The sequence below is a fragment of the Sinohyriopsis cumingii genome, chromosome 17 (genome assembly GCF_028554795.1).
Source record: "Sinohyriopsis cumingii isolate HCF-2022 chromosome 17, ASM2855479v2, whole genome shotgun sequence".
Lineage (NCBI taxonomy): Eukaryota > Metazoa > Mollusca > Bivalvia > Unionida > Unionidae > Sinohyriopsis > Sinohyriopsis cumingii.
In genome coordinates, this window is record NC_142977.1 from 100,699,700 (window position 1) to 100,713,470 (window position 13,771).

General features: G+C 36.8%; 1 protein-coding gene across 1 annotated transcript in view; it reads right to left on the reverse strand.

Annotated features, from left to right (window-relative positions):
• Positions 1 to 13,771, reverse strand: part of LOC149779548 (uncharacterized) — an 85,026-nt gene that overhangs the window by 17,369 nt on the left and 53,886 nt on the right. Inside the window, exons 13-14 of the mRNA XM_089938442.1 lie at positions 6,054 to 6,221; positions 2,671 to 2,787 (exon numbers count right to left, since the gene is read on the reverse strand). Of these exons, the coding sequence (XP_089794568.1) occupies positions 2,671 to 2,787; positions 6,054 to 6,221 (285 nt within the window). The remainder of the gene's footprint in view (positions 1 to 2,670; positions 2,788 to 6,053; positions 6,222 to 13,771) is intronic.

Sequence of the window (13,771 nt, forward strand, 5' to 3'; positions counted from 1 at the left end):
TTGACAAGCTTTAATTATCTAGTCCATATAACCTTGACAAGTTTTAATTATCTAGTCCATATAACCTTGACAAGCTTTAATTATCTAGTCCAGATAACCTTGACAATCTTTAATTATCTAGTCCAGATAAACCTGACAAACTTTAATTATCTAGTCAAGATAACCTTGACAAGCTTTAATTATCTAGTCCTGATAACCTTGACAAGCTTTAATTATCTAGTTCATATAACATTGACAAGCTTTAATTACCTAGTCCAGATAAGGTGGACAAGCCTTAATTATCTAGCAGATCATTTAAAAGAGCAGTTGTGAAACAGCAATAGTACATTTGAAATAAGAGAATGATGACAACAAGGTGCATTAACAAGATTGTAACGGGATCTTTGTGTCATCTTGGCATGAAGATGGTAACAAGCTCTTGGTGTGATCTCAACCTGAACAAGGTGGTAACGGGCTCTTTTCTGGGCATAAACAAAATGCAACTCCAGGCTCTTGGTGTGGTCTCAGCCTGAACAAGGTGGTAACAGGCTCTTGTCTGGGCATGAACAAAATGGCAATCCAGACTCTTTATGTGGTCTCAGCCTGAACAAGGTGGTAACGGGCTCTTTTCTGGACATGAACAAAATGGCAATCCAGACTCTTTATGTGGTCTCAGCCTGAACAAGGTGATAACAGGTTTTTGGTGTGGTCTCAAAATGAATAAGGTGGCAACAGGCTCTTGGTGTGGTCTCAGCATCAAGGTGATAACAGGCATGAACAAGGTGGCAACAGGCTCTTGGTGTGTTCTTGGCATGAACAAAGTGGTAACAGGCTCTTGGCTTGGTCTCAACATGGAGAAGGTTAAAGTGGGGAAATTCTTCTTTTCAACTTGGGATCTTATTTAAATTCTCTCCAAGGATGACTTACAAAAAAAAAGGAGTTAGTAGCATATCTGACAGCTTCTTCAATTACGATTTTACTCTTTGACATGATCAGTTTGATTAACTCAACTCCTTTCCTTTCCTTACATTGTCATTTTCGTCTACTCAGCTATATTCCTTTCAGACTTTTGCTTCCACCCTCTCCAATCCCACTGAACATCCAACTTGATCTTCCCAACATTCTTTTTATAACAAGTAATACTTTATATACAAAATATTTGTTTGTGTAACAGATTTTGGAACAAAAAAAAAAAAATATATATATATATATATATGTATGAATATATATATATATATATATATATATATATATATATATATATATATATATATATATATATATATATATATATATATGTATATATATATATATATATATTCATCTTATGTCTTTCTTCAAGAGGCTTCTTGTACTTATATTTTGAAATATTTATTTGCCTATTTGTCTGGATAATAACTAATATACAAGTCGCATTACATATAAATACATCTGACAAATAACAGATCAGTACTTGAAAAGGCTTAAAAAGAAGATTTAAAAGGTATTTTCTTTTCTATTTGGTCCATATAAATTGTTGCCACTCAGGAAACCAGTCTTGGAAGACTGATGCTATGAGGAACCACCTGTCCTGAGAGATAATCATCTTAATGCAATGATTGATTATATAATGTTATGACCTGTCATGAGAGACCAACTGTCTGAAGTGACCATCTGTCTTTAGAGACCATCCATTTCAGGAGACCACCTGTATTGAGAGCCCATTCATAAATTTCATGTCAAGAGACCATCTGTCTTAAGAGGCCATTCATCTCAAGAGACCATCCTTTTTGAGAAACAATTCATCTCAACAGACCATCTGTCTCAAGAGACCTTGTGTCTTGGGAGACCATCTGTCTTGATAGACCACTACATTTTGGCAGACAGGATAGTCTTTAAAGACAGGCTTCTGCTGTTTCATGAAATTCATGAACATGTATTCATTTTATTCATAATACTTTGTATTCTAGAGAAATAAATTATTTGTTGAATTTTACTAAACTTTACTACAATTAATGATGTCATCCTTTGTACAAATAATCACAGGTCAAGCATGCTAATGGCTTACCTTGAGGCTACATGGTGTATGTATAACCAGCATGCTAATGGCTTACCTTGAGGCTGCACGGTGTATGTATAACCAGCATGCTAATGGCTTACCTTGAGGCTGCATGGTGTATGTATAACCAGCATGCTAATGGCTTACCTTGAGGCTGCACGGTGTATGTATAACCAGCATGCTAATGGCTTACCTTAAGGCTGCACGGTGTATGTATAACCAGCATGCTAATGGCTTACCTTAAGGCTGCATGGTGTATGTATAACCAGCAGGCTAATGGCTTACCATGAGGCTGCATGGTGTATGTATAACCAGCATGCTAATGGCTTACCTTGAGGCTGCATGGTGTACGTATAACCAGCATGCTAATGGCTTACCATGAGGCTACATGGTGTATGTATAACCAGCATGCTAATGGCTTACCTTGAGGCTGCATGGTGTATGTATAACCAGCATGCTAATGGCTTACCATGAGGCTACATGGTGTATGTATAACCAGCATGCTAATGGCTTACCATGAGGCTACATGGTGTATGTATAACCAGCATGCTAATGGCTTACCTTGAGGCTACATGGTGTATGTATAACCAGCATGCTAATGGCTTACCTTGAGGCTACATGGTGTATGTATAACCAGCATGCTAATGGCTTACCTTGAGGCTACATGGTGTATGTATAAGATACAGATCCACATAGTCTAGTCGAAGGTTCTTCAAGCTATCCTCAAGACTGGATTGCACATCTTTAGGATTCATGTGATGCCAAGGCAGCTGAGGAAATATATGTACACACAATTGTCAGTCCATGTTTGTGTGTTTGCCCATTTATTATCTTGTCGCTTTGTATGCGTCTTAGTCCGTTGGTCTATTTAAATAAATGGGTGGACTGATCATTTAAGAACACTTATACTCAAGTGTATCATCATCCATCCATCTATCCAGCGTCAGGTGAAAGACACTAATTTAACAAATATAAGGAGAGTTACATTGATAGATGGATATATAAACTTTGAGAATATTACTAACTTCCCAATTCCAGACTAATTATGGAAAATACTGATGTACTTTTTTGGCATGATACAAAATTAGGTCATCTCCATTATTAACACTAAAGAGGGTAATGATGAAGATTAGGTGAAAAGTCTATTCAAATCGTGAAATATAATACTGTCATGCATTTACTGATGAATAACAGAACTGATGAAATTTATATCCCAAATTTATAATTAGAATGTAATACTTTTAAATCTGATTAATTACTGTGCAACTCATTTTGTGACAACTATTTTTTAACTGTTCAAAGAATCTTCTGTCATTAAAATAACATCTGATTTTTAATAAGTTTCCTTAAATTGAGTATGATTTTCAAAAAGGAGCACACAAGTATGTTGACTGTGACCTAAATAAATACTGGTTGACTGTAACCAAGATATATACTGGTTGACTGACCTAGATAAATAATGGTTTTCTTTCTTTTTGCCTATTTTTATTTTGTATTGTGCATAAAAATGTAAAATTCTTATTTCTTGCTTTCACAATTTGTTCTTGGTAAATCAAAATATGGAGCCATGGTGGATCAGTGGCCAGTATGCTGGACGCGTGATCCAAGATCAGCTTAGGTCAGCTAACATGGTGTGTCCTTAAGCAAAACACTTTACCCCAACTGCCTTAGTATTAAATAAACAACTTGTGGAAACCCCATGTTGATATGGCTTTCCACTTTGGAGAAGTAACAATAACAAAATTTTCAAGATGGCTGCCATAGTGGACATATTGGATATCAGACTGGCACCATTTCCAGTTAGTATCAACTAGACATGTCAAGAAGTCTTCTGGCAAAACCACAATACTGACATGACCAGCCATCGAGGAGAAGTAGCCATTAAAAGACTTTAATAATGGCCTTTAGCAGCCATATTGGATATCAGATCAATAAAAATTTCATTTATAATCAGCAAGACATCAGAAGAAGTCTTTCATTGAAAGCCCCGTACTGATGTGACCATTTATTCAGGAGCAGTGACAAAATTTTCAAGATGGCCACTTGGGCAGCCATATTAGACATATATTTGGCACCATTTTCATTTAAGACCAAGTACACACCATATCTTTTGTGGAAACCCCATGTTGATGTGATCAGGTAGAGTAGTGATAACAAAATTATCAAGCTGTCCAGAAGTGGCAGTCTTATCAGACATTAGATCGACGCCATTTTCAAGTAGGTCTTTTTGCCACCATGTTTCCTTCAAATATAATCAAATTCTATTCACTGGTCTTGGAGAAGTAGCTTTTTTTTTTTTTTTTGAGTTACAGTGGTCAACTTTTGATGGTGGATCAGCAATATCTTTACCCTATTAGGTCTTCATGCCAGGATACTTTCGGTCTAGTCTGGTCAGTTTTGTTCAACAGTTTTAGAGTGAAACAAACATTCAAGTTATTTACCTATTTTTAGCAGTGGCAGCCATATTTGATTATACATTGTCATCACATGTAAAAAAAAAAAAAAAATCTGAAAGGCATCAGCTGTACAAATTGGAAATCCCTCTATACCAGGATGCTTTCTGTAAAATTTGGTTTCAGGCTTTTCAGCGGTATTTTTCAAGACACTTTTTTGTTTTAGTAACTGGAACAATATTTGTACACCGTTAGCGGTCTTCATCGCTGAGTGCTTTCTTATAGCCACTGTTACTTAAAATAGAAAAACCTTTAAACGATTTCTGTCAAACTTTGTATACAATTAGTTTATTAAGAATTCGTCAAACGGTTGATATATTTTCAGATGTGATAGCAATTCAGCATCAACTGTATGAATTGTAAAGGTTATCAACGCCATGTTTCCTATCAAGTTTGGTCAAATTCTATTCTGCGGTTTTGGAGATCAATCCATTTATTTTTATTACTAGAAATATCATTGATGGTGGATGACCAGCAGTTGAATAAATCCTTAAGGCCTTCATACCATGATGTTATCGGTCAGGTTTGATCAAATTACGTTTAACGTTTTGTAGAAGCCGCATAAAGGTTTTTCTGTTTTACGTAACAGTGGCCATATTTACTGGCCAATCAGCATAATCAGTATAAATTTCGACGTTTTTCACGCTAGGATCCTTTCTGTTCAAAATGACCAAATTCTGTACAATCTGAGCAGAATTTGTAAAACAACAAATGCTAATGCATAATGGACGGATTTTTTTTCTCCAGTTTGTAGTAAATGGGATAATTGTTTTAAAACTTGAAAGGTCCTCCTGCCAGAACAATATCCACAAAATATGATCGAATTCTGCCGAGCATTTTTGGAGCGTTTATTTTTTTGTTTGTTTTTTTTTTTTGTTTTGTTTTGTTTTGTTTTGTTGTTTTTTCTGTTTATTAATTTGAACTAATGGTTGCCAGATTTAGATGCTGGATCGGCACAGTTTGTAAAAATATAAACGCCATTAATATCCATACATCTACAAAATTTGGTCAAAATTAGTCAAGTTGTTTCTTATTTATATGTTTCGAACAGCAATTGTTAATGGACGAACGATCCACGATAACGAATGTGGCATACCAGTAGCTCGTACCGCCTTGCGGTTAGGTGAGCTAAGAAAAAATCTCATCGAATGATGACAACAGAAGAGATGAATTAGAGCAAAATAATGAACATTAAAAGCACATGAATTTTCTTCGTCATTACCATCCATTTATTTTCATGCCGACTTTCTTCCTACTGACCGCAAATTAAAAGTAATGATTTTTTTATGCGCAACATGTGTGGACACCCAGACCTAATAATTAACATGAAAATAAGTATTGCTTCTGAGTCACGTGACATAATACGTATTCAGAAACTTTCGACTCAAGAAGTACATTTACCGCTAAGGACAAAATATTATATACAGCTAAATAGTGACACTTTATATAGTTTACAAAAAATATTCATCTCGATTTACTTAGAAACATTAAGCTTCAAAAAGTATTTAAATTTACCAATCTCGCTACATTACAGATAATACGAAGATAGATATATCGATGACAGATACAGAAAAAATCATTACCTTCGTTGTTATGAACACATCTTCTCTTTTCAAATTTCCACTTTCAAAATACTCCTCCAACGCCTCACCTATTGCGGCTTCATTTTTGTAAATCCACGCCGTATCAATAGCACGGTAACCCAAATCTAGAGATATACGAACAGCGTCCTTGACCTTTTCCACCGGACTCTGCACGTATAAAACAAAAACAACACAACAATGCAAATGGCCCATAAATATTTGCATTGTAAACACAGTGAACTTTTCATATTACAAATAAAGTAATACACACATTTCCAGTTGCTGTGCAGTTTTTACTCCGTCTCTGATTAAAAGCCGTATGTGCGAACAAAGGTCAGGATTAACCGTATGTGCGAACAAAGGTCAGGATTAACCGTATGTGCGAACAAAGGTCAGGATTAAAGGTGCAACAATACGTCACAAACCGTATCGCGATATATTGCAATATATATCAAACCCTTACCACAACACAGTAATACTTACTAAAAATGATAAAATAATCACCGGAATATTTACTAGGCCTATTGGAAGAAAAAAAATTTGTAAGTGATGTTACCTTGTAATACTTCAAATGGTAGTCAAATCAACATACACAATTAACATAAAAATGAAGCAAGTCTACTGAAAGCAGTTAAATCATCATCAAATAAAAATCTCACCACGATTTCTAGTCTCTGTTTTAATATAAAATTCACATGATGATTTTTCTAACACTCTCAACGCTTAAACTATCATTTTTTATTTTTAAACAAGACGCTAAAATAAGTCATTGCATAATTTTCTCGAGGAAAATTAAAATATCGACAACGTCCGAACTCAAAGCAGCCCTCTGTGTGGAAACAATGTCTCCAGCTAAAGTAAAGACTCCCCCCGAGGGCACGAACTGCATAGCCTATTCCTGGCCACTTCTGCAAGTACTGCTGAGCTTTCCACAATTTCAAAGAACCCTCACCCAACATCATTAGAAATTTATTCCTGAACAAATCAACCTCAAACTTCATCGTGTGTGTGTGTGTGTGTGATTTGGATCTTTAACGTAGCTTTAACAATTCTGCAGTCATATCGCTGCAGTGTAGCATGATGTCCCACCCAGTCACATTATCCTGACACCAGGCAAACCAGTCCTAACACTATCCACTTCATGCTGAACGCCAAGCAAGGCAGATGTTAGTACCATTTTTTGTAATGCTTTGGTATGACTCGGCCGGAGATCGATCCCACGACCTCCCGCATCCGAGGCGGACTCTCTAGCCACTCGGCCACCGGAGCGGTAAACTTCATCTTGTTGTTGTTGTTGTTGTGGGGTTTAACGCCATTTTTCAGCACACAATAGGCTATACATGGCGGCCAGTATCAATGGTGGAGGAAGAACCCGGGAAAACTCCGAAAGATCCACCGACCCACGAGAAAACTTCATCTTGTGAAGTCGAGTTAGATGGTAGTTTTAATTGTTCGTTCCACCACTATAATGTACGTCAGTATTGCACTTCTTGTATACGGCAATACCTTCTTCAATTTCGCCACTGCTCTTCCTTTTCTTTAAACCGAAAAATTCCCACACAACACTTTTCTGCCTTGTTTTTTTTTTGTTCAGAATTCAAAATCCATTTTTTAAAACAAAAAAATCTGAAAAATAAAATTCAGACAAGCCTGTCAACTATCTCAAAAAATGTGTCAACGTTAATCGACAATTGGAGACAAGAAAAGGAAGTTAACGTGACGTAATTACTTGGCTCTGACCATGTATTTCACGTGGAAAATATCAGATGCGGCCGCTGTTTATTACATGTTTTGCTTTCTTTTCATTATCTGAAGCTAAAATATCACTCATTACAGCAGATATGAGGCCGATAAATCAGACCCACACCTGAAATGATATTTACTAGCGGTTTAGGGGCTGATATCGCATATTCATTAAAACCTGCAAAATTCCGCAGACACTCTTCTCTGCACACATCGATGTACATGTGTTTGGCAACTTGTAAATTCACATGCGATAACACAACCCTCTGTCCTGTGGCCATTTTGAAGTTCGCGCGTTAGAGGAATTTACATACTTTCGAACACGGACTCTTGAACACTGTTCATTTAGTATCATTATGAACAGGACATAAATATCTGAGGCAAAGATGAGTTTATAAATCATATTTATCTGGAAAAATGTCCCTTTGCCTTGACTTCTCACCCTACCCCCAATTAAACGTTATCCCCATAGTGGTATTGTGCATCAAGTTTTTTCATTCTCTTGCAATCTCGTCCTAAGCGTGCATCAAGGAGAAAAAGAAAATATGGTCCTTGACTTAAATTGGAAACATTCTGAGGAATATACATATTTGAAGGACATACTGCGGTACAGAAAATCGTATTGACGTATGTAATGCAAGAACAGGAAACATCAATATTCCACACACATTACACATACTATGGCGTCTTCAGATGAGGAGGGAGGCGGAATTTTGAAAATCCATTGTTTACAGTATCTACAGAACTGGTATTTCTTTTTGCAGCCTCCCCCCCCCCCAAAAAAAAAAAGAAGAAAAGAAACATTCCTACAGACGTACCCCTCTCCCTACTCAATGGTATTCCAACATCACAGCGATAGATTAAACCAGTTAGAACGAAATTTGCTTTACTCGATATAACACTTTAGTTTCTTGTTCCTAAGTCGAGCAAGAAAAAAAAAACACGTTCATTATGGTCACCATCTGGCCAATGTCTTGCGGCATTCTTAGGCCGCCGCTGACCCCCAAAAGATTTTAACTTCTGAGCAAAATTATCAAGATTTTTTTTAAAATTTGTTTTTCCTTGGGAGTGTAGTTTTGAGTAGTCGACTAGAAAATTAAGGCTACGACTTCACAACCGAGGCGAGGGCTTCGTGACATCGCACATTGTTCTATATGCTATCAAGGTACCTAATGTTTTTCCATATACCTCAATTCTAATGTTTTTTTAAATAAATATACTTTATATTCTACCTCAGCATTCATGTCATACACTGTCATAGAGAACTAAGCTAGACTGTCAATTTGACAAGGACAAAACCAGGTACTCCTGTGCATTTAAGAGATAACTCTGCTGGAACTAGACAGGGATAAGAGTTATCTAGTCACTACAGACAGTTTCAGCCATGTGTACCACATTTTAAAAAAAAATCATAAAAAATACATAATGCACCAATCACAGCTAGTGTTGTTCTTTATTTCTGAAAGCAATGTTCACTACACCTAAAGCTCCGCCCACCTGGACTTGCGCAATTGGTACCGTTATACCATATAGTCTCTGCCTATGTTCCTCCTCAGGTTGCATCTATGGGGTCGTCCATTAATTATGTCAACAAAATAGGGGGGAAGGGGTTTTAAGAAGTTTGACAATTGTTGACATGGGGGAGAGGAGAGTTCAAGATAAATTGACGTCAACAATGTTATTTTTTACAACAAATTTAATAAATCAAAAAACGGGAAATTAGTCGGTGCGTTGGTATGGCACACACTCGCTCGCCCGTCAACAGCCCACCAGTTTAATCCTAAACCGGTTGTGCTCTTGCCAAGGAAGTCATAGCCTTGCATCATCATATTTTGTTTTTATTTGCAAAATCTGTCACGTCTATGTTACTTCACAAGTTATGTTGAAGAAGCATGTTCAACAGCACCGACAACGCGATCTTAGGCCTAGGCAATTACCACATGCTCCTCAACCGCAAAGAATTCGGCCAATACGAGTGGCTGCCAAAAAACAGAGAGAGCTGATGGCAATTATTGCTCATGGAGAGATGTTAAGCGCAGAATGGTTAGATGAAGATGATGTTGACTTGTCGGGTGTATCGGTTCCACAAGAAATTAATGAATCAGCCACTATGCCCATTATAACAATTGAGGAACATTTTGGCTTCCCCATGGGAAGATGATAGAAGCTAGAATATAAACTCTCGATTTTTTCATGAATTCAAAGTGTTATAGTCAATTTGAAATCTGTTAAACAAGTAAAAAAATGTATTAAAATTTATTTGTAGACCTTTTTAATTTCCATAATTCTATTTTAGCATAAAAGTCCGCCGTATAAAATATTGTTAGTTTGGGGGGGGGGTAACATTTTATTAGGGGGGTCACTGAAAGTTTGACAGTTGTTGACAAGGGGGGGGGGGGTAAAAAATTGCCTAAAAATTGTTGACATAATTAATGGACGTCCCCTATAGAAAATACATTAAATAATGGATATTTTTACCCGAATAAATAAATATAAGACAAAAACTGAAACTAAAGCTGACGGTATACTACACCGCCAGAAAGAACATTATGAGTCATGCAGTTATCTCCCCTGATTAGTCTTGCCCTTATGTTCTGCAACTATAAATCTATACTGTATTCAATTGTTGCTTTGTCAGAATGATGCTGAATTTAAAATGGATCTTTGTAAATTGATTCTTCTCGTTTCGGAATATAGCTGTCAAACCTAAAATGTTTCAGGTTTCAATGGGTTTCATTAGTATACTACTATTATTATTATTATTCCGCAACCGATCACTTCCATTTGTGTATATGGTATGGAGGATTACTTTCAATAAAACGTATCCTCAGAAATTGACGAGTTTGACAACCGAAGTTCTCCTGTGAGCATGAGCAAATTTAAAAAGGAAATGTTGACACTTTTTTATTTAGTTCAAACTACAAAAAAAAGACATATCAGAACGAATTCAATCACTAGAAAAGAGTAAAGCGGCTGCGTGTTCACAATTATTTTGTTGCACTCTTTAACATAAATATCACAGCGATAGATAATAGTGTCCGCCAAACAGGCGTCAGAGCTTTTGAATAATAAACAAAATTGTACAGTGGATTGGCAGACAACAAAGACAGTTTACTTAGCCTCAATAACGGGCAATAACGCAGAGTGGTATCGCTGCATGTAGTCGAGGTCACTGTCAGCTGGTCATTTAACACATCGTAATTAATTTATTCTATTTTCAATGCACGTAGTCAGCTGAAACAGGGCTATCGCTACATTGTAATTTCATATTTTAACGAAACCAATAAAACTTATCGAGACTGACCTAGAACAAGAGGCCGAAGTGGGTATAAAGTCCATCAAATGTCTGCCGTCTGCCAATGCAAAAGTAGTTTGCGAAGAAATCTGCGTGAGTAAGGAGCTTTATGTATAATATTTCTTTCAATAATGCTGATTGCATATTTTGTGAGATCAATTGTTTCAGAGTTTCTCTAGGTTTGTGTGCTTCATCTATAGTTGATGGTACAACATCATTTGTCCAGTACTAAAGGACCTCGACGCCAGGGCACTTTGCATTAGAGTTGGTCAAATGTGGTCCAGGATTGCTTTCCTTTTCAGACAAGATTGTGTAGATGTTTTCTATTTTTAAATATGGCAACCACTATTGATATCCAATTTCATAACTATGTTCTATTTTTAGTAACTGCACCCATATTTGATGCCTGATTGACATTATATATATATTGTTACACGCACACGGGTATTTACTTGACCGAGCGGTTGTCAAACCCTGGCGCGATTCTCGCTAGAAGTCATAAGTTTCCCCGACTTTCCAAAGACTTCCATACAACCTCAGTTGTAAATCAGAAAGCCCGACGTGTCCATTCTATACCTAAATTTTCCTCTAATTAATGCAAGACCACAGATAAACCAAACTGTCAACTATCCATCAACCGTACATCTGCGTGTTTTGGCTTCATTATGTTTCCGTACCACCAACCGTTCACGCCTTAGAACATATACGAGTACTCCCTAACAATGGGAACTATTTTTAACTCCGCCACCTTAGGCCAGTCAATGTATGCTTTCCAGGCACATTTCGCCGTTATAACTGCACCATATTCGCCCGTATGGCGACATAAACGGTCTCTGCCAAGTCCCTTTTTATTTATGCCCTTGTGTAATTTACCGGTTTAATACCGTAAGTGCTGTCCTTGCAGTCACGCTACCAATGTATACCACTAGATTTTAATATGTACTATTTTACGACAGGGACAGTCATTCGGTTCTGGTCGGAATTCACTACTAGTGAACCAGGACATCATGGAAACACACTAACACTTCACTCCGTGACGTTTGCTCCTATTGATTAGCTCATTAGTTCGGGCCAGGAATATTTCCATGGCGCCAAATTCCAATAATCAAACAAGTAATCACACAAATCTAAGAATTGCTTAAAACGGGGCACTACAACCACGTGCACATACTCTAAATTTACTACAATATATATATATATATATATATATATATATATATATATATATATATATATATATATATATATCTTAAAGGCATTCGCGCGAGAACAATGTGTGCAAAATGTGGTCAAAATCTGTTAAACGTATTGTAAAAGAACTTATTGAAGGCTTTTAATAATAGTAGTCATTTTTTTAAAAGCAGATTCAGACCACTTCAGCTGTTTCTGTGGTTCAAATAAATGCTTTGCATGTATGTCGACGCAGTAATTTACAGAAAAAGCATACATCTAGATTCCCTGAATTGCATTCGCAAAACAGAAACCAAAATAGATTCGGACTACCTCGGCTTTTCCAACGATCGAATTAATGGTATGATTGACAAAGAAATCGTGAATGAAACATTAGTTCAATGCATTTGCAACTTTTCGCTCAATCCTTCGCTAGATAATAGCCGAAATGGACCAAATAACAGCTCCCGACATACATTCGGGTTTTTGGGGGTATACTCAGCGGGTCTGACATCGAATTTGGTTAAAATCTCGTCAGTGGAATTTAAAAGTTGTTACAATATTTTATATGTTATTGTAACAGCGCAATATTGGATGACGGTTCGACATTCATTGAATAAATCTGAAAGGACTTCATAGTAGAATACTATACGTAAATATTACGTGCGTAGTGATCAAGGAGTAAAGCTGTAAATAACAACTGTGAGCAAAGAACACTCGCTGAATTCTGCAAATTACGGAACGGTTTTATGGTCCATACCCGCGCATGGTAAGCCATTGGGGCCAAACAAAAGCTTATCGATCGCTTGACTATGTTACCATAACTCGAGAATTTGCTGTTTAATTACGTTATCGCGGTAACGTAATATAATTCTTCATTACAAGCAATCGAGTTCTGCACTTTGAGAAATCGAAATTCACATTTCGCGTAATCCAGTTAACAGGCTCGCTAACAAAGCCAAACTATGCATGGTTAGGCATTTAGATCTAAAAACTCGGTGACGCGCACTAGCGAGAGTCAACCAGTAGAAACGTTTCAAACACATGAGCGCTATAACTCAAGTAACTGAACTATCCGTTACACGCAATCCAGGACTCCACTTAGCATAATCGAACTAGCTGACGGGCGAACAGGGCTACAAAGTGAGTATATTCCGCGTTTTCGAAATTGAAATGCGAATAATCATAAAATATTTAACAGGAATGCGCGTTCTCGAGGTTTTAGTACGCTGTAGCAACTGCTACTAGTGGTGTGGTATTACGAGGTTGTACCTTCTTACAAGGTGTCCGCTTTTTTTGTTTATCGTTATCTAGAGTTTGATCGCCCTCGGTATTGATGCCCGGATCGAGTAAATTTTAAAATAAAGTGTGAAATTATAGATGGAATAAATAGAGATCTGAGCAGATATATAGAACAGAATAACACGAACCGCCCGTACATGGAAAAACAAAAATTTAATCAATTAAATAAACAACCGGGATAACAAATTACATTAGTAAGATTCATTTC